Source organism: Crocuta crocuta, unplaced genomic scaffold (genome assembly GCF_008692635.1).
Source record: "Crocuta crocuta isolate KB4526 unplaced genomic scaffold, BGI_CrCroc_1.0 scaffold218, whole genome shotgun sequence".
Taxonomy (NCBI): domain Eukaryota; kingdom Metazoa; phylum Chordata; class Mammalia; order Carnivora; family Hyaenidae; genus Crocuta; species Crocuta crocuta.
The window spans coordinates 4,380,344-4,399,898 of record NW_027533170.1 but is presented as its reverse complement, the minus strand read 5'-3'; the positions used below and the strand labels follow the sequence as shown (position 1 = coordinate 4,399,898).

General features: G+C 44.1%; 1 protein-coding gene across 3 annotated transcripts in view; it reads right to left on the bottom strand.

The window, feature by feature from the left end:
• Nucleotides 1-19,555, bottom strand: part of SEMA6A (semaphorin 6A) — a 128,600-nt gene that overhangs the window by 46,179 nt on the left and 62,866 nt on the right. For all 3 annotated transcript variants that reach the window (XM_077746346.1, XM_077746349.1, XM_077746347.1), the window contains exons 2-6: nucleotides 14,325-14,462; nucleotides 11,754-11,871; nucleotides 6,664-6,724; nucleotides 5,632-5,694; nucleotides 4,802-4,903 (exon numbers count right to left, since the gene is read on the bottom strand). In XM_077746346.1, the coding sequence (XP_077602472.1) occupies nucleotides 4,802-4,903; nucleotides 5,632-5,694; nucleotides 6,664-6,724; nucleotides 11,754-11,871; nucleotides 14,325-14,424 (444 nt within the window). In that variant the 5' untranslated portion in view covers nucleotides 14,425-14,462. The remainder of the gene's footprint in view (nucleotides 1-4,801; nucleotides 4,904-5,631; nucleotides 5,695-6,663; nucleotides 6,725-11,753; nucleotides 11,872-14,324; nucleotides 14,463-19,555) is intronic.

The following is a 19,555-nucleotide window of genomic DNA, read 5'->3' as shown; positions in this document are numbered from 1 at the left end:
GTGAGTTTTGTTAGGTATGTCAGGAAGGAAGGAGGGAAGGCATGAAGGAAGAAAGGAAGGAAGGAAATCAAAGGAAAAGAAGAAAGATAAGCAAGCAAGAGCTCTAGTTTAAAATAAGGAAACTGCAGATGACACCTGATTTCTTACTTTTCTTTCGAGCAAGTGGGAAAGTTAATTCAGGACCTTTTTTCCCAAGTGGCGGCAACCAGCCACAAGCTAAGTAATGGCCACTCTGCCATTTTTCCCAAACAAGCATATGGCTTTCAGCATCAAGGCCTCTTTATCCGTACGATACATGTACACCTGCTTGTCTTACTCCCGCAGGTACCTGCCTAGCTTCATGGGCATTTGTGAGTGTGGCAAAGCCTTGCTAGTTGTTCAGTCACTCACCAGCTTCTGCTTCCCTTGCCCCCATGTCACACTGAACCACATTTCCACCCCCACCATCCCCCTTGAAGTCAGGTGTGATCACATGATGAGCTCTGGCCAAGGGAATGTGAGTAGAAGGCTGCCTGCCACCTCTGGGTCTTGCCTCTGAAAACCTTCTGAGGTCCTCCACTTTTGCTTTCTTCCCACACACCACCCGCTAGATACAGAGCATCCAGTACAGCATTCCAGGGTCCTAGGAGCAGGCAGAGGTAGGGGCAGGGAGAAACTTAGCATTCTGAATAGCCTAGTGGGACAGACCCTCTGTCACTCACCTGCACTCAGCTGTGATGCGAGCAGGAAATTGGCCTCCCCTGCCCAGCCACTAACTTTCCTCAGAGGGTGGCCCCACCTTGGCCAGCACTTGGGTGGCTCCCGCCGTCTACCCCATGCTCTTCTTCCTTGCATTATGGGCTCTCCCCTGCATGTAAGTCTCAGTACCACAGGGTCCGTAAAGTGGTCTCCACCACCTCATTAATGTTTTTAAACCTTCCGTGGTCCAGTCTTCTCTGTATAGTGTGAGAGTATTTTGTTTTCATCTGGCAGTTTGCAGTGTTTGACGACAGATATGAAACTGGGAGAATCTAAGACAGCAGTGGTGCTGAGGGGGGAACTCTCTGAAAGGCCTTTAGCAGTCCATCACGGTGCCTTAGATCACAGTGTTTGGAGTCGTTGCCCAGGAGGAGAGTGAGGTGCTTTCTGAACAGCTGTTAGTGTTGTCCCATCATTGATGCTTTTTGCCCTGAACCCCCCCCACCCCAGAAAACAGTTTCACGGATATGGCAGGACCTGTCTTCTGTAACCACTTTGAGAAAGCCCCTGTCTCCTCTCTCTGTTATCTCCTGCATCCTATTTGTTTAGTTGAGACATCCTGTAGATGTACTCTTCTCCCCTCAGCACATTTTTATGAAAGTCTTTCTTTTTTTTTAATATATTTTATCCCAAGAAGAGCATCCTGCTGGACTGTGACAGACTTTGTCGTCTGTGGGTCTGGCATGTCCTCAGAGGTAATGCTTAGTACACAGCGATGCAGCAGAAATGCCTTTATCCCAAGCAGTGCACGCTGTAATCCTGGCAATGGGGAGACAGTATACAAGGGAGGATTTAGGTTTTTAAATGAATCTACTTCAAAAAAAAGAAAAAAAAAAGTGGCCTTAGCTATACCCAGTCAAAGGCAAGGAGCAGGGAAGTATTAATGTTTCGGTGTGTGAGTCTGGAAGGGTCCAGAGACAAAACAATGCCACGGTGAAATCCTCGTTCCATGAAGTTAGAACTAATCCTTGTGGTAGCCTCCAAATCTCAGACTTAACAGCAGCCCCTGGGAAATTAAATCACCAGAGGGTATAGATAATTACTTTTGCAGAAGTTCAAGAGGTTTGGAGAACAGGAAGGCCAAAGGTACAGAGTGAACTTTTAGATTTATAGTGGGCAGCCTTCAGAATTCCTTCCTAGGTCATCTTCTTTGGGGGCTGTAATCTTCCTAATACTTACTGTATTAAAAACTTTATGAATCATGGCATGGTGCAGAGGTAGAGACCGAAAATTCATCACCCTTCTGCTTCAAGTTATTATAATCAGCTTGATGCTTCGGCACTGTGAGACCCGGGGTTTTCTTTTGTGGGGGGCGGGGAAGACTGGTCATCGTTTTTGCTTTGAACCTTTCATGTTGATCCGTTCGTACAAAGTGCTTAAGGGACAGCGTGTCCCTGCAGTGCCCCGAGTCTGAAAACAGCACTTCTCTGACCGATGTCAAGGGTGCTTGCTACCACTTGCAGTGCTAGGCAGGCAGACAGACAGGCCTGTGCGGGAAGACCGTCCCGTGTGCGGTTTCCTGCGAGGTCCAGGCCCCTGAATGTGCCTCAGCAGAGGCGGCTGGAACAAGTGCGAAGTGGGAGGTGTCGCCCTGGGTGAGGCACCCCTGGAATGGAACGTGTGCGGGAAGAATGAGCTAGACCACTCTGGCCCGGGTATCCCTGTGCCGAGGAAGCCTGTAATTTGTCATGAAAGATAGCTTTCCAGCTAGGGAATTGGTTGGGAATTGTGAAAAGCATTAATCTTAATGAGTCCTAAACAATGACATACGGGGATGGAATATTAAGTGGGAGAATTAAAGTCACAACGTCAGCTGCACGCTGTCACTGGCCTGAGTAAGAGTGTGGACGGACTGCCTCCATTACAGACCGAACTGGTCCTGTCATTATTAAAAAGTTTGCTATTAGAAGGTAGTGTGTTCTACAGCAATTTAGATTTTGAAAAGTACTGCATTAAAAAAATCACTTAACCTTGGTATGGAATTCCCTTACTTCCCGTGCCTGAGGCAGGTGCCTCCCTTTCCTCACCCTAATCCTGGCCTTGCTCGTGCCCATTTTCAAATTTAAGAGGGAAGATGAGCTTTTTGTGGGGGTCAAACAGACCCTCCCTTTGATGTCTGTGCTAAGGCTGAGGGTCTTTTAACACTGTCATACCAGGTGGTGAGCCTTCTGGTTTTGATATGAGCCCATCATTTCTCTGTCTTTCTTTCTTTCTTCTTCTTCTTCTTCTTTTTTTTTTTTTTGAGACAGAGAAAGTGAAAGCAGGGGAGGGGTAGAGAGAGAGGGAGAGAATCCCAAGCAGGCTCCACACTGCCAGGGTGGAGCCAAATGCAGGTCTCGAACCCACAAACTGAGCCAAAGTTGGATGCCCAACCAACTGAGCCACCCAGATGCCCCAATCATTTCTCATCCCTCAGGGTTCACTTCATGCCTGGTAAAACCCAAATGTGTATTCTTCTCCCCATGTCTCTCCTTAAATCAAGACTAAGCCACCCATTTTCTCGTTAGCTCTGTTCCCGTTCTATCAGCAGGCAGTGCCACCCATCTGGAGCCGGGTGCCCTCCCAGTGCTCCACACTGAAGCCTCGGGTGCCTTCTAACTACCTGCCTCAGCCAGCCAGGCCGCCTTTCTGCTTCCGTTCCGTGTCTGAGCCCGTGGCGGCTCCATCCATCCACTCACCCAAGAGACAGCCTAGCAGTCATTCCTTACTCCTCTCTCTCCTTGTCATGTGCTTCTCATCAGTGCCTACATCCTGCTGGTTTTTGTTGCTTAAGTATTTCCTGAGTCTCTTCTCTCCCATTTATCCCCGGACCACCTCCCTCTCCAGCCTCCTTTTTGTTAGAACTTGTCACTTCCCAGTCCAGCACTTCAAAACCAGGTAAAGTTTCTCAAGCTCAACAGACCGTTTCTTACTCAATGCCTTTGTTCATGCTGTTCCCTCTATCTGGAATGCCCTTCTCCCTTCATTTGGCTAACTTAGACTTCTTTAAATAAAAAATTAGGCATCTCATTCACTCTTTACCCCACTGGAATTAGCAGAGCGCCTGTTCGGAGGTATTTGGGTCAGATTCTGGACACCCACAGACCTGGTCTCTGTACTCACTGAACTTTAGGGTGTCTTCTGGGCTGGAGGTGCTCATGTTCCATATGTGAGAACAGCAGGGGGAGCATTTGAAGAGAGGGGTCATCTCCCTTCTTCTAGAAGCTTCCTCAGATTCCTCATCTCAGGCTAAGGTTAGTACCTTTCTGACGTGACCCTGTAATGCTCTGCGTTATGTCAGGGCACAACCCCTTGGAATTGGGGGTTCTCATCTTCCTTAAGGACGGAGGCCTCCTGTTTGTCCTTATACCCCCAGTCAGTGCCTGGCCATTTGAGCAGCTCCATACGTGTTTGCTGAAAGGAAGTCTGAGGCAGAAAGAAGGGGCAAGGAGAGCTAACAAGTGAGGAGCCCAGACCTCAGATCACTGCCCTGCCTTCAGCCGGCGGCTCCTGCTTCTTTGGCAGTACGTATGAGTGCTTCGACAGTTCGCTTCCCCCCCTTGCATAAAGGCCAGAGTAGGTAAAGCCACAGTCGAGTAAGCGGAGTGCTTAGTGGAATTAAATTTCTGTGTTCTTAGAAATCTTACCTAGAAGAAAGTCTACAGTTTCCAGTGGCGCACTTTTGAGATACCTTTTAAAATAGCAATCACTCCCAACAGAAGTGTGTTTTTGTGCTCAGAGAGGAGATGGTGGGAGGGAGGGAGGAAGGGAAGGGAGAAGAGGGGAAACCCACATGGTATCCATGGGAAAGTCTGCTGGTGTTCCTAACAATAGAGAATAGGGTCTTAACAGAAACGAACTTTGCTGGGCAGGCCCCCAAAAGGTGTGTCAGTCAGTCCTGCACAAACAGGAAGCTTAGAGGCCTGCTCAGGATCACTCGCGTGGAGCGATATGTTAAGTCCCAGCGAGCGAGACGCACCCAGATGGTGTTGAATTACCGTCTTAGGTCACTGCAGGTACAATCACAGTAAATTATGAAATACCTCCGGCCCTGTGTGGTCGCGACAGACAAAACCGCATTTACCTTATAGTTTCTGCAGGAAGGGTTGAAGGCATTAGTTCCACAGACAAACAAAGTATCTTCGTTTTTCTTTAGGAGAACTTTGATGAAGTTGTGACACTCATCCTGAAAAATAATTCAGACTCGTTTGTAGCCAGTCGGTTCAGTATAGAAAATGCGTTCTTTCCTGTGTACTGCGATCTGTGGGCCATCAGGTTAGAGCGAAGGTGGCCGTGGGGCTCCCCTGTTAAAAACCTGCTGAGCCCCTCCTGACTGTCTACCAGAAGATGACGCTGACCACAATTGCTTTTGTAACAGTGGAAACATGGTGTAGACAGGAGCCAGTGTGTTTATGCCATGAAAGGAAGGCAAGCCTGGAAGTGCGAGCCTTCCATTATATTAATTTTAACACCAGATGTCCCCGGGTCCCTTGATGTTGCAAGGCTCCCAGCTGAAGTATGTTTTTATGTTGGTCTAGGACTAAAGGCACAACCCCCTGCGTGTCTGCGGCAGCCTTTTTCTGAGTGCTGCCGTGGCGTCCCCGAGGGCTCTGGGCCTGTGTGGGGGGCTGGCAGACAGTGCATTCAGAAGGGTCGGGGCAGCCAGCCTTGTGGCCGTAATCCCGGGTGCCCCTAAGTAGTTCATGATGCAGCCCCAGCAGCTGTCGTAATATTTCATCACGTTAAAAGCAAACTATTTCTGCAAATTAAAGCCTTCAATAAGTTGATGGAAAAAGCAATTACTGAGGGAAAAGGGACTCTGACGATCCATTCCGCATCGCGATCTACGGCTGGAGATAACAGTCAGAAACTTAACCCAAAGTGGCAGCTGCAGGAGAAATGAAAATTGCCTACCTTATGTTTTCCCTTCATTCTGCATGTGTCTACATCAGCCTGTCTAGATTTCCATGTCAGTTTCTGCAGGGACCAAGAAAGAAATCAATTAGAGTCCAGAGGTGGTTGCATTTGATTTCAGAAGTAAGCGTTCCCTTGGGGAGATGGAGGCTGAACGTATATTTATTGAAAGCTTTCCGCACCCTTTCTCCATGATTAATTCACCATAACAACAAAAGATCAGAGATGGGAACCGTTCATTTAATTTTGAACTCCTCTATCTATTCATTAAACTATGGCATGGTCTTCTCTTTTGAGATAAAGATGAAGGAGAGAAGGAGGAACAAAACAGTGTGAAATTTCACATAAAATATACAAATCAACATGCTAAATTACACTCATTTTGATAAAATACATGTCCTGGCCCTCTCCTTTCAGTTGATAAATCAGTTTTCAAAAAGCACGCTTTTTCCTTAAAATATGGAAGTCATTTACTTAAACATAAAGGGGACATTCACTTTAGGTGGACAAAGATTTAATTCAGGTTACACTCCACGTAAATTCATGGACTGAAGGAATCGTCTACTTCTGTGGCAGATTTTATTAAGTAAAATACCTCCATGTGGAGTTATAGGGGAAGCTTAGGTTATATTTTATGTCTGTCTGAAATGGATAATGATCAAATTCCTGAGCCACAACAGTCAAATCAAACTTAATACCTTAAGACATGGAAATGTAACATTGAAACATTTGTGGGGCAAAAATTTTACATAAGAAAACTGATATTTTTCTGGACAAACATGGCAGTATTTTATTAAAGGAATTTAGAAATGACCCAAAACTCCAAAGTTATATATGTACACATATTTGATGAATAAACTCTGAAGTATGTAACTGTTTTTGGCCATGTATTAGCCTCAAATTAGTAGGATTTCACAAAAAGTTCCAAATTATTAGCCATGTCATCTCAGTCAGTGCATTTAAAATGCATATTTCCTTCAAGAACTATCCTAAAGCTCATCATTCTAGAAAGATGGTTGCAAAACTACTTACTTTGTTACAATAAATTTCTTCTGTGTGTGAGGTGTCCATATCAACAGTATAAATATGGTCCCTGTAAACAGTGGAAAAATTAACAGTGTCAAACACAAGAGTCAAGATAGTTAGTTTTCTCTTGAATGAGTATGAGTATATATCTCATTCAAGGCAGATAAATCCATATCCATGTTATTAAAAAATGAGACATCCACATGCAAGAAAAAGGGAACCGCTCAGCCTACAAGAGGTGCCGACGGATAACACTGCTACTTCTGACAAATCATGGGATCTCTCTGGAGGGGGCACCTCTTAAAAAAAACTTCGCCATGGTGTCCCTCATACCAGAACTACAGTATCTGTATGTGAGTAGTTCAGGAGAGAGGACTCTGAAAGTTAAATGGACCCCAAAGCCAGAACACGGATGGGTTCACATGCCTTTACAACATCTTCAAATCCACATATGGAACACTTGATAGTCAGCATACCACATTCGTTCATCACAGGGGCTAACAAAAAGCTAATCTCTGGCTCTTTCTCCCATTACAAAATGTTTTTTCAGCCTTAGCTTTGATGATTTGATTGACAAGATGGGAGATGATGAAGGTGAAATTATTTCCAGAAAGCACTGTTTTCTTCACACAATGATGGTCAATTAAGGTCTAAAATGTACTTGAGCTTGAGCTTAAGTTTACATCTCTTGCTTCTGTTCACCTTCTTGTTTTTGTTGAGAAATTTGGTCGTCTTTATGATTTGCTGCCAATCTCCCCCTGGAAGGGAAGAGACAGAATCGGCAGCTCAGGTGTGGGGCTATATTTAAACACCCTCTTCTGTGTGAGCAGAGTACAAGGGCGTTTTTGTCTGGAATTCAGAAGAAAGAAAAGAAAAGAACTACGTTCAACTAGGGAGATGGGGGACTAGTGAGGGAAAGCAAAACAGCTCGTTTTCCCTTGAAATAACATTGACTTTTTCTAAAATGCAGGAAGTCCTGGGGCTGGAAAATTACCCACAGCTTTCAACCAGGACCTCAAGGCTCCCACATGTAGACTTTCAAGCCCCCTCATTACTTAAGAGAAAGTGGAGGGAGGGGGGAAGAATAAAGGAAAGAAAGAAAAAAAAGAAAGGAATGATCTGCTGTCAGGATTCACTTTAATTTTTTCCCCCACGGTTCCTTGGAAATCTGTCTGCTACTGCTTTTAGGAAAATTACAACAGAGAGAAAGAGAAATCAAAACTGCCTCTCTCATGTGAAAATAAAAGTTGGGGACAAGGCGGTTGGCTTACAAAATTTCCTTGCAACTGTGAGCGTGTGAGCCTCTGTGTGTGTGTGTGTGTGTGTGTGTGTGTGCGCGCGCGTGTGTGTGTGTGAGAGAGAGAGAGAGAGGGTGGTCGAAGAGAATGGTGAGCCTGTTTTTTGGGTTTTTTTTGCTTTTTTTTTTTTTAAATTGCTGAATTGGGAAGTTCTTGGAACCTCAGTAGGGTGCCAGAAACACTCTGCCCTTTAATTTCAAGGCAGTTTTATTGCATTCTTTTATTACTGGTTTGACTTTATTGGTGGTGCTGTGGGTCAGGCTTATTATTGGGATGGAATTGCTTATTACTTCAGTATCAGGTTTGCAATGGCTCTAGTTTCTTCCTTGCCGCCTCTCCTCTAAAACTTTTAAGTAGGAGTGGAATATATGAATTGTAAAATAACAACTGATTAATATGTATTGGCAATTCCTCAGAAAGCTCTCGGATTGCCCCCTTCTGGCATAGCCTGTTTATGTTAATTAGCAGTTTTAGAGATTACACAAACCAACAAAAAAAAATCTTCAAAATGGATAGTAATAAAGCAGAATTGAAAGGGGTCCCTGCCATCAAGGCTCACTAAATCTCTGGGTTCTTGGTAGGCCTTGGCTTCCAATTGCTGACACCGATTGTCTGGAAGAACCGGGAAGCCTTTAAAAGGTGGAATTCTGTGAATGAAATCTTTTGGACAGTAGCAGTCTTTTTCAATATCCAAGAGACCGACTGCCCAGCAAACAGAAACCGCGCTTTTGTGCTAAACCTAAGACCAGGGCGGAGGGCTAGTCCCAGCTACCTGTATGTTCATCTCAGGGTTCACAGGCCACTCTTATTGAATTAAGTTATTTGAACACAAACTGACTTAATCCAAAGACTTCCCTCTTCCCCCCTCCACTGAGCAGAACTGAATTGTCTTGCCCTGGTTTGAGCCTGGGGGAAGGATTAAAACTTTACATTGTGTCCCTTGCTGCCTAGGAACAGGGGTCTCTCTGGGCAGTGCTGGGAAATCGAAGGGTGAGGAGGGACCCTAAAGATGGTGGCCAGGGAGCTCTTTGAGTTTTCCCAGGGGTGTGGATTGAAGGGAAGGGGCTGCGTGTGTAGAGTGGAAGCCAACATGTCAGTGTGAGGGTGTTTTACAAATCTGACCTTTCACAAAAGGCAAGTCTGTTTTATAGTCTTTTTTTTTAATTCAATTTTTTAAGCTTAATTATTTTGAGAGGGAACACGCCAGTGGGAGAGGTGCACAGGGGGAGAGAGAGAGAATCCCAAGCAGGCTCCACACTCACTGTCAGTGAGCCCGACCTGGGGCTCGAACCCGCACACTGTGAGATCATGAGTCGGACACTTAACCAGCTGAGCCACCCAGGTGCCCCAAGTCTGTTTTATAGTCTCAAAAAAGCCATGAAAGTGTGTCTCTCCTTTCTTCCCTTACGTTTCTGCTCTCTCCTTTCCGGGGAATGAGGGTTAAGATAACAACGGTCTTGGTTTTAACAGGCTGGGCTAATGGTCACTTTTTAAGTTTGCGTGGCACTTTGCTCCTAACTCTGGTGCCACCCTGGACCTGCAGTCCACACCCACATTAATTCATCCGGTGTAGGGGCAGTCTGCTAGAGACTCAGTTACAAAGTGAATCATTCACAGATTCTTGACTCCAGAATATCACAGATCCAGTGTGTAATCATTTGTTTTGACCTGCCCATAGATAATTGGGTACAAATGTAACCTTCCAGCCCTGCTACATTTAGGAAACTAAAAATGATCCTTAAGAAGGACCTAATATTCTTTTTCTAAACATTTAATGATTTTTATTTTATTTTTATTTTAGGGAGAAAGAGAGCATGATTGGGGAAGAGGGGGCCGAGGGGGAGACAGAGAGAATCTAAAGTGCCCCCCCAACATGGGGCTCGATCCCATGACCCTGGGATTATATCATGACCTGAACCGAAATCAAGAGTCGGATGTTCAACCGTCTGAGTCACCCAGGTGCCCCAGAAGGACCTGATATTCTACCAGAGAGGCACCTGCTGAGAACCTAATGAGAATGCTTTCTAATGAATACCCACACTGGCTAGGTTCTTAGGCATCAGCTGTTAGAAGGGTACTGCCAGACAAATAGGACCGGCTTTCCTACTTAGTAGGCTGCCTAGTACAGGAAGTAAATCCCCAGATTCTAGAGCAAGGCCACCCCATTTCAAATCCTGCCTTTGCCGTCTTGGCCCAGACATTTCACCTTTCTGTACCTTGCTTTCTTCCTGTAAGACATGAAGATAATAATAGCTCTTTTACCTAAGGTTGGTTTTTTTCCCCTCCCCTCCGGGATTGAATGAATTAACATTTATAAAAAATTTACATAGTATGACTTATATAGCTCGTACAAGTAGTATATACCCTGTAAGTATTTGTGAAGTAAAATTGTTAAAGTGTTTTGGCATTGCTCCCTGGGATACTCGTAGGGTATTTTAATGTGGCCAGTGGCTTTTGCTTTATGTTGCCTAGCTTGTCATTTTACAACACCTAAGTGCTTTGGAAGAGTCATGCACTGTTATTTACCTGTTGCTTATCTATGTTCACAGTCATACAAGTATCACAAACATAGTGTCTATGTCTTCTTCCCAGTGTGAAGTGATTAATCAGTCTAGACCCAAGATCACAGTGGAACCCCACAAAATAGTGCTCTTTGTCACTCTCCATTTAGAATTACTTTGAATGAGCCATGTATCTCCAAAACTGGGGACCATATATTGTTAGAAAAACAAGGGGCTTCTTTTTTTTAAATTCTTTTCCTTGGGGTGCCTGGGTGGCTCAGTCGGTTAAGCGTCCAACTTCGGCTCAGGGCATGATCTCACAGTTCGTGGGTTCAAGACCCGCGTCAGGCTCTGATGACAGCTAGCTCAGAGCCTAGAGCCTGTTTCGGATTCTGTGTCTCCCTCTCTCTCTGACGGTCCCCTGCTCATGCTCTCTCTCTTTCTCTCTCAGAAATAAATAAAACATTAAAAAAAAATTTAATAAAGTAAAATTCTTTTTCTCAATGTTTATTTAAGGGTCAGAGAGAGAGTGGGAGACACAGAATCTGAAGCAGATTCCAGTCTCTGAGCTGTCAGCACAGAGCCTGATATGGGGCTTGAACCCATGAACTGTGAGAGCATGACCTGAGCTGAAGTCAGATGCTTAACCAGCTGAGCCACCCAGGCACCCCAATCCCAAGGGACTTCTTAACCTAAGATCTCATTTGACATAGGACACGTATGTCTAGAGAAGTTATGGTCCAGTTAAGTTAAGAATAGAATTACGACAAAAGCCTAAAGTCCATGTGAGCATTGTTTAGGCTGTATTCTTACCCTGCCATTCAGCCTTAAGACATGGTTTGTTTAGATGACATTACCCAATGGAAGAGTATTTTCTTACTAGATCCAAATCAAAACCTTACTACTGCCATTCTATGACAGTAATGAGATACACCATACATTCACTACAAAAATACTAACACATATACACACATCCTATATAATAAATGTTTACACATTCAAGTTAATTTAAGTATCATACTGGTTGCTTCAGATATTTGCATATATGTTCAGGACAGTGGCTTATTTGAATCTAAGCTCCAAAATATGCAATTACTTCAACCTAAATCCACCTACAGTTAAATAGACACAGAAAATCTTGAAAGAATGATGGCTTGACAAAGTAAGGTAGCCTTTAAATTAAATAACGTTTGTTTGGGAATGTCATGATCTTTAAAACGAGGTATCCCGGGAACACTCGGATCTCAGGACTGTCATCAGAAGCTCTGAGGGCATATGTGAGGACAAGGCCACTCACCTAGCAGCAATGTAGAGGGTTCTATTCATGATCATAATCATCTGGATGTCCAGCCTGTGCCTCTGTGTGGTGTTCCGTCCTGGCTTGTGGCCCACAAACACCGGATACTGTTTTGTATCTGTGAAAAGAAGAGATGGGGCAAGAGAAGGAAAGGAAATCAAGCCAAGAATTGACAGGGCCGGGAGAGGAGGGGGGCCCGGCCACAAAACAAAACCATATTTGAGTCAGTCCATGCCACCACTTTCCATTTCCAATGAGTCTGTTATTTTAGGAAAGCCTGTGATAGACAAGTGCTCTGTAAAGGACGATCAAGTTACAGTTTCATTTCCAGATGATAATAAGCCTGGACTTCTGTTTCTGAGTGTCACAATTTCTGACTTGTCCCTCTTTCTGGGGGTTAAACTTGCAAGTGAACCCTTTACATGAAGGTGCTCTTTTCTTCCCGTTTTCTTTTCATCTTCTTTAGAGTGCTAAGCCCGAGGGGCAGCCTGCCAAAGATCTTGTCTCCGGACAAAACTATTTCAAAGCAGCTTTCCCATCAATCACCACAAAGGCAATGTGGTCTGGAGGCGAGAGCCCTCATCCAGGAGCCAGAAGAAAAATACAGTCTCCACAGGCGTCCAGTTGGAATAATCTACTATTGAAGGCAGCCCCGCTAGGTTGGTTGGCATTCTAGGAACTGTGGGAAGTTCACTCTTGAGTTAAGCAATTGGCTTAATCTCACAGAAGTGGGGGCTTGGACAGGACAGGGTCACACTGAGTGTAGCTGGTCGGCTGATCTGGAATTTTCCCTGACTTGGAGAGTCAGTGAACATATTTCTGCTTTCCTACAGCTCTCTTTAGCTGAGAGCCGGCAATTTGTAATAATACCTGACCTTTAGAAATACCTACATCTCAAAAATCTCTCTGCCTTAAACCTATAATCTCCAGAGCACTGGCAATCTTCCAGAGAAACTCAAGAGGAAAGAAAGATGAGTCACGTTTAAAAATGCTTTTTGGGGTGGGGTGGGGTGTAAATACTAATTTGAAAACCATTCAGATTTATGCTCAGATCCCTACACTTAAAAAAAAAAAAGTTTAATTTTGAGAGAGTGCACATGTTATGCGAGCAGGGGAAAGGCAGAGAGAGACACAGAGAGAGAATCCCAAGCATGCTTCATGCTGTCAGTGTAGATCCTGACACAGGGCTTGATCCCACAGACTGTGAGATCATGACCTGAGCCAAAATCAAGAGTCGGATGCTCAACCGAATGAGCCATCCCGGGGCCACAGAGAACCCACCCCGCCACGTTAAACCCCTGCAGTATCTGAGCACTACTCACAGTGGGTTTCAGAGAGTAAAATGTACCTTGGTATATCAAGTTTCCTGTGGGATTATCTTGTGCTTCCCCCTGCACTGCTCTGAAACGTCTTTTACCTGTTCATCAAGGAGCTCGCTACAACAGTTCACGTCTCCCTCCTATCAGGAATGTGAGTGTCCGCTAACACTGGATTTTCAGCAGCATATTTGCACTGGGGTACTTCGTTATGAGGGCACTCAAGATAGAATACCCATCTTAATTAAGAGGTTAAGATATGTGTATTAAGGTGTGGTACCTTGAGTCAGGTCGACTGCCACTTTAAGAACAGTGATTTCGAACGACACAGTTTGGTCCTCAAATCATGCCCAGACTTTTGTTTGCTTGTTATTTCCTGTGTCAAGTCTTGCCACTTCCCTTTCATGTAAAATTATTTCCCTTTTCAACCTAGACTGTCCAGCAGAAAGCCAGGCATTGATGGATCTCCTTGGTATCCCATTTAAATGCTAAACACCTTCCTTATGGTTTCTTTAGTGTTTGTTTTGGGATGATTACTGGGAAAATAGATATTTGGGTAAACGACTCTCTTTCACCTTTACTGTGATAAAATATTTTGTCTTTTGGAGGGAAAGAAAAAAGATGTAGTTACTTGGCTGTTCCATCCCACACACAGGTAGGACTTTCCTCGAGTAGTCAACTGAATTCTTAATCGTGTGGTATTCTCCTCTTGACAATGAAGCAGAGACCAAAAGAAAAGTTGTAAGTAGTTAAAATAGGTCCTCTGTGAATTTAGAATCACTCTTAAGTCTACCAATGATAGAAGTTCTAAGTGTAGACAAAAAGTTAATTTTTGTCCCTAAGTACTCCAAAAACAGTCTTATTTCCTGTTCTTATCTTGTAACAATGCCCATGCATTAGCTACATATGAAAACGTGCCCCACTGGCAATCCCCAGAAGGTAGTGACACTTTCCCACGGCAGGTTTTCGGGCATGATCATGGCTTCCTTGCAGTGACCGGAGGCTTCGTCAGAGGTAATCAGGAGCGTTTCCAGTCCGCACACACGTGTTCACATGCGTGTCGCTGCAGCAGTGTTCAACAGAGTTACAGAACAGCCATCTCACCGATTTGATGAGACACCTGTCACCTATATGTCAAAGTGACTAACAAGTGTCCTGTTGTATTAAATTTTAGAAAATTTTGATGTTTTGCTGGTTGTTGCAGCCTACAGTGCCCACCGAGGGAGACAAGGGTAGTGAGATTGTGGATACTTACAGTTGCCATGCGAAATACTGATTGGCTCAGAATCTTCTGGGAAACCAGCCCCAGCAAAGTGTAGCAGTGTGAAATATAGCAGCAAGGCTTCTGGCCTCATAGTAGTTCAGCGGGGAGACTTTATTTCTCTACTTCACCCTGCCAGAGAGCAAAGAAAGAATTTCTTTTTTTTTTTTTATCTCTTTTTTTGCAAGTCAGCTTTATTCACCTCCAGAAAATGAAATGGCCTTGAAGTTAAATTTAAGAGAACAAGGGCCTCAGCTTGGTATCTTTTCCATTGTGAGTTCACGGATTATTGTGTTTTTACGTAGGACACATGTAATCATTCCTCACCGTGCATGCTCCTTCTCCATGCACCTGAGCCCAAGGCAAAGCTGCTTCCAAACTCATGACCCAGAGTCTGAGTTCCTTTGTCCTGAGCCATTTTTAGGCCATTAAAAGTGGCTATTTCACAATTATTACATTCTAAAAAATGTGGACAACTGAGAAAGCATTTTGTGTTCAATGTAAATACTTTTCTTCTGAGCAGGTTTACAGCAGCATGCCATCTGCCAGACATCTTCTATTTGGCCAGATCAGGATCTTTCAAGAATTTAGAGTAGTTGTCAGTATTGGAAAAACTAGGAGGTGGTTTTTCGTTTTGTTGTTTTAGTTTTATCTATTTATTTAGAGAGCACACACGCATGAGCATGAGTGGGGGAGAAGCAGTGAGAGAGGGAGAGAGAGAATCTCAACCAGGTTTCTTTCGCATGTGGTAGCACAGAGCTGGACATGGGGCTCAAACTCATGAACTGTGAGATCATGACCTGAGTTGAAACCAAAAGTTGGATGCTTAACCAACTGAACCACCCAGACACCCCCCAAAATTAGGTTTCTAATAAAAATCAGAATATCTGACATACTGACCTCAAGTGACAGTTCCCTTCAGGCACCACACCTCAGAAGACACACACACACACACACACACACACACACACACACACACACACACACCCCACACACGNGCTTAACCAACTGAACCACCCAGACACCCCCCAAAATTAGGTTTCTAATAAAAATCAGAATATCTGACATACTGACCTCAAGTGACAGTTCCCTTCAGGCACCACACCTCAGAAGACACACACACACACACACACACACACACACACACACACACACACACCCCCTGTACTGGGGCCCTGTTTGCTAATTTCTGTTATCTGCTTGACCCCTTAGTTGAGATATTCACCCTTGATTTATACAATTCCACAGTAATTCTAGAGTGACCTTAGACATAAATAAAGTCACACAGTCTCTGTTTAAAAGAAAGAAATGGATCCTTTAGACTCTGAAAAATACTGTAGGGAGGATCTGAAACCACATCCTATGGTCGTATTGTTGATTTAAAAAAATCCTATCCCTGTATATTTTAGTCTCAAATACTGCCTTACAGTGAAACAGTAGTGACTAAAAATGCCAGATACACTGTTCTGCCCAGCTGTATTTTCTTAAAGATGCTCTTTATGTGTAGAAAATTCTCCTAAATCTTAGAAGTAAAAGCTATCCCATGTGGGGCTGCTGGATACAGTGAAAGAAGACTCGTAATACAGTAAATATCGCATAATTCTCAGGCATATTTCAAGTAAGTGTTGATCTATCAGGAAAATAATGTAAAATGGGGATATCTTTTCATCTTTCCAAAGTGGTAAAGCCTTTGAAGTAGCCTGCCAAAGATTTGAACAAAGCTATTTTACAGTAGTCCATCAATCATTTAAGATTTGTGTGCAGAAAAGTCAAACTTAGTAACTTAGACGTCTTTGAAAGTTAATTTGGCAAACAAACTGCTAACGTAACGCTTTTTAGAACACCACTTAATATTAGATACCTGTGTCTCTCTTCTTCATGCCAAAAAAAGCAGTAACAAGTCCCAGAGTGTTGCATTGCAACTTACAATTTCACAGACACAGCTGGGTCTTAATCATTTCTTCAGTTGAAAAGTACACATTAATTAATTTACTTTATCTTGAAAAAGAGGGAGAGAGCTTGTGAGCAAAGCCCGAGCAATTTCATATCTCCCATCTCTGATGTGTAGATTAAAATTAAACCCTTAAATGATGACTTGCTCACAAGGGCAGTCCATTACTGAGAGACATAAACATGTATTTATAGACAGGTTAAAAGCAATCGTCTGTTCATGCATTCATTTGCCAGTTCTAGTTCTTCCTATTCTGGAGAAACTGAACCCAAAGGGAAGAAGCTCTGAGGTCCCCTTATTTGTCTCTCATGGGGTCTGTTCAGTTTAACACTAAAGAGGAGAAATCAATACCAAGAGTAAGACATAAACCAGATACCAGTCAGCTGTTACACTCTTAGATGAGGAAGTACACAGGGAAAAGGAAGTGGCAACATTTACACAGGGCTCAAGAGCAGTATTATTGTATAATACAGAAGCATATTACCTCGGAGAGTTTGCAGCACATCATGGAAGAATGATGGAGACTCAGAACACTGATTGTCATTCCTTTAGAAATCTTGGGGAATGTATGTATACTTTTACAGACTAATTTGTCTTGACATGACAAATGAGTCCCTAGCCTTCCACAATTGGCATTCATCTTCGTACAAACGTCCTACAAGCTAACGAGACCAAGTCCTGCTCTTTTATTGTACCTCCCAATTTTCATGTTTCCCATCCTAAGAGGCCAGGGGTAGACGCAACATGCACAGCACCCGAAGCTGGTGGGCAGAGCAGTGCTCGCAGAAGAAACCCATTATGCACTTCAATGGCTGCTTTGAATCCTTAACACATAGCCAGGATCGTGGCTGAGATGGGTTATTTAAATATCTCCAGGTTTACAGTAGGGCTGTGTGCCACGAAAAATAGCTGTATTATATGTCTTTCTGTCATCATATCATCAGGTTGTTAACATGTACATCATATGGGAGAAAGCGTTCTGGCAGTACCGCGGGCAGCCCGCACGAACACCTTGCAGTTGTCTTCAGTTGCGGTGTTGATGTGCTATCCCCTTTCAACCCAACTTGGGGCTCTAACTCTTGCAAATATGCGGAGGATATATCTTCTTGTTGAAACCAGTACTTTGTGGAGAGACCCCAACTCAGTCGCATTGTCATTTCCCGTTCTGCAGAGCGTGGGCTGTGTCTGTCTCCCTGCTAAGACCACGGCAGTGCGGAACCAAAACCCAGGCAGGAGCTTGGCGCGGGGTTTAAAACTCTGAACCTCGCCGGGACACTGCGGTTAGACAGGTTGTTTAAGTAGTTTTGGAAACGTTGAAAAGTGCTACCCATGTAGAGCATATTTATAGGTCTCTGCACACATTTGCCCATTTCCCTCTCTGTGACTCTGCATACAGAATACAAATATGATTTCGGTTTTAGCAAATATTCAGACATTTAGATAATGGTAAGGCTGTTCAATGTGAGGATTCCAAGCAAAAACATCTACTTTGAAAGTAAGCTTATCCTGTCTGAATTTTCCATCTAATTGTCTCAACTTTCCACAATTCTTAGCCTGAAGAGAAATGGCCTTTGTAAAATGCACCATTACTATGAAGTTATAATCCTCGTCTCTCCAACCTATAGTATTTGTGGAAAACCTTAAGAGTATTCTTAATTTCAATAGGCATCTGCTTGGTGAATTTATTAGATCTATTTAGATTCATCTAAAATTGATGACCTGACTTTACTCTGAGTCACATGGGCAGGAATTGTGTTAACTTACTACACAGGATCAGCCCAGATACAAATTCTCTTCTTTTTTTTTTAAACTTTTTAAATGTTTTAGTCATTTCTGAGAGAGAGAGAGACAGCATGAGCAGGGGAGGGTCAGAGAGGGAGGGAGACACAGAATCTGAAATAGGCCCCAGGCTCTGAGCTGTTAGCACAGAGCTCGACGCGGGGCTCGAACCCACGAACCATGAGATCATGTATGACCTGAGCCGAAGTTGGACGCTTAACCAACTGAGCCATCCAGGTGCCCCACAAATTCTCTTTTACTGTAATTTTTCCCTTACAGTTTTTAAGACCAAATTGAGTAACGGAGCCATGGCATGTGACTGGTGTGGCTATTGGCTCCCGTGAGCTGAATGGTCTGTGCAGAATGCCGACTGGCCAGGAAAGCAGCCTTCAGTATTCCAGATCGAGGGCCAAACCAAAGGGGCTGAAAGGAAGCCCGTCTGAAAGTCTCATGACTGCATTTGTGTTGATACTTAGTTTTTAAAATGAATAAATATTTTTAGGAATTGGTGCTTCCATCCACCTCCCTCGCCTGTACTCTTGTCATACAGCAGGTCCCTGTGGCAGCAAAGCATGAAAAAAGGGGATGTCACTAGAATTGGGAATGATTATGAAGTCAGAGAATGAAGAATTGCCACATCTTACTTCTGATTCATCAGGTAAATAAACCTGATGAATAAGCACCATGAGCACTGGGGAGCCATGACAAGCCTATGCAGCCAGAGTACCACTCATGCTTAACCGTGGATACTGGTTCCAATCCTCTGCCCAACCATTCCCTCAGTTCCTGCCCTAGAAAATTCTGCTCGGGCGCACAAACTGGTATGTAGGACTTGGCCAAAGGTTGGCTCACAGAGCAGGGAGCAAAAAAACAAACAAACAAACAAAAAAACCCCTAAATTAGTTGCCAACATTCAGGGGAAAAAAACAGATTTGACGTACAACTCTGGATTTCTGGCTTCTTAAAAAAAGACAAATCTGAGATCTGGAGCCCAGCTGTGGCTACCTAGATTACAGCGGCTAGCCCTCTGCACTTGGAAACATTCCCCCCCCTCGCCTCCCCCCAATGTTCCATTGTCTTAGGAAGCCTCTCTACCTGCTGACCTTACCTCACCTGTCTGACCCCCGAGGCCTCGCCTCTGAGGGCCACCTCCATGCCCAGGAAAGTCACAGCCCCTCTGCTGCACAAGCTATTCTGCTTGTTTTTACTGCATCCACAAGCAGCTGTGTGTCAGTCTTCGCAAATGAACCCAGTGGGACCCAGTGTCTGTACACTCGAATGGATGGATGGATGCTGCTCATTTTAAAGACTCAAATGGGCTGCTCCACATGCTGCCGACCCATGCACCTGCAGCATGGTGTGCTTGCCCTTGCACCTGGACTTGGCTGTATGGAGACACCTTGTGTAACAGTCTTCCAGAATGTTGGCATCCAGTGAACGTTTCAATAATACATGGCAATGATTCTCATCAATACATGGCAAGTATTCTCATCAA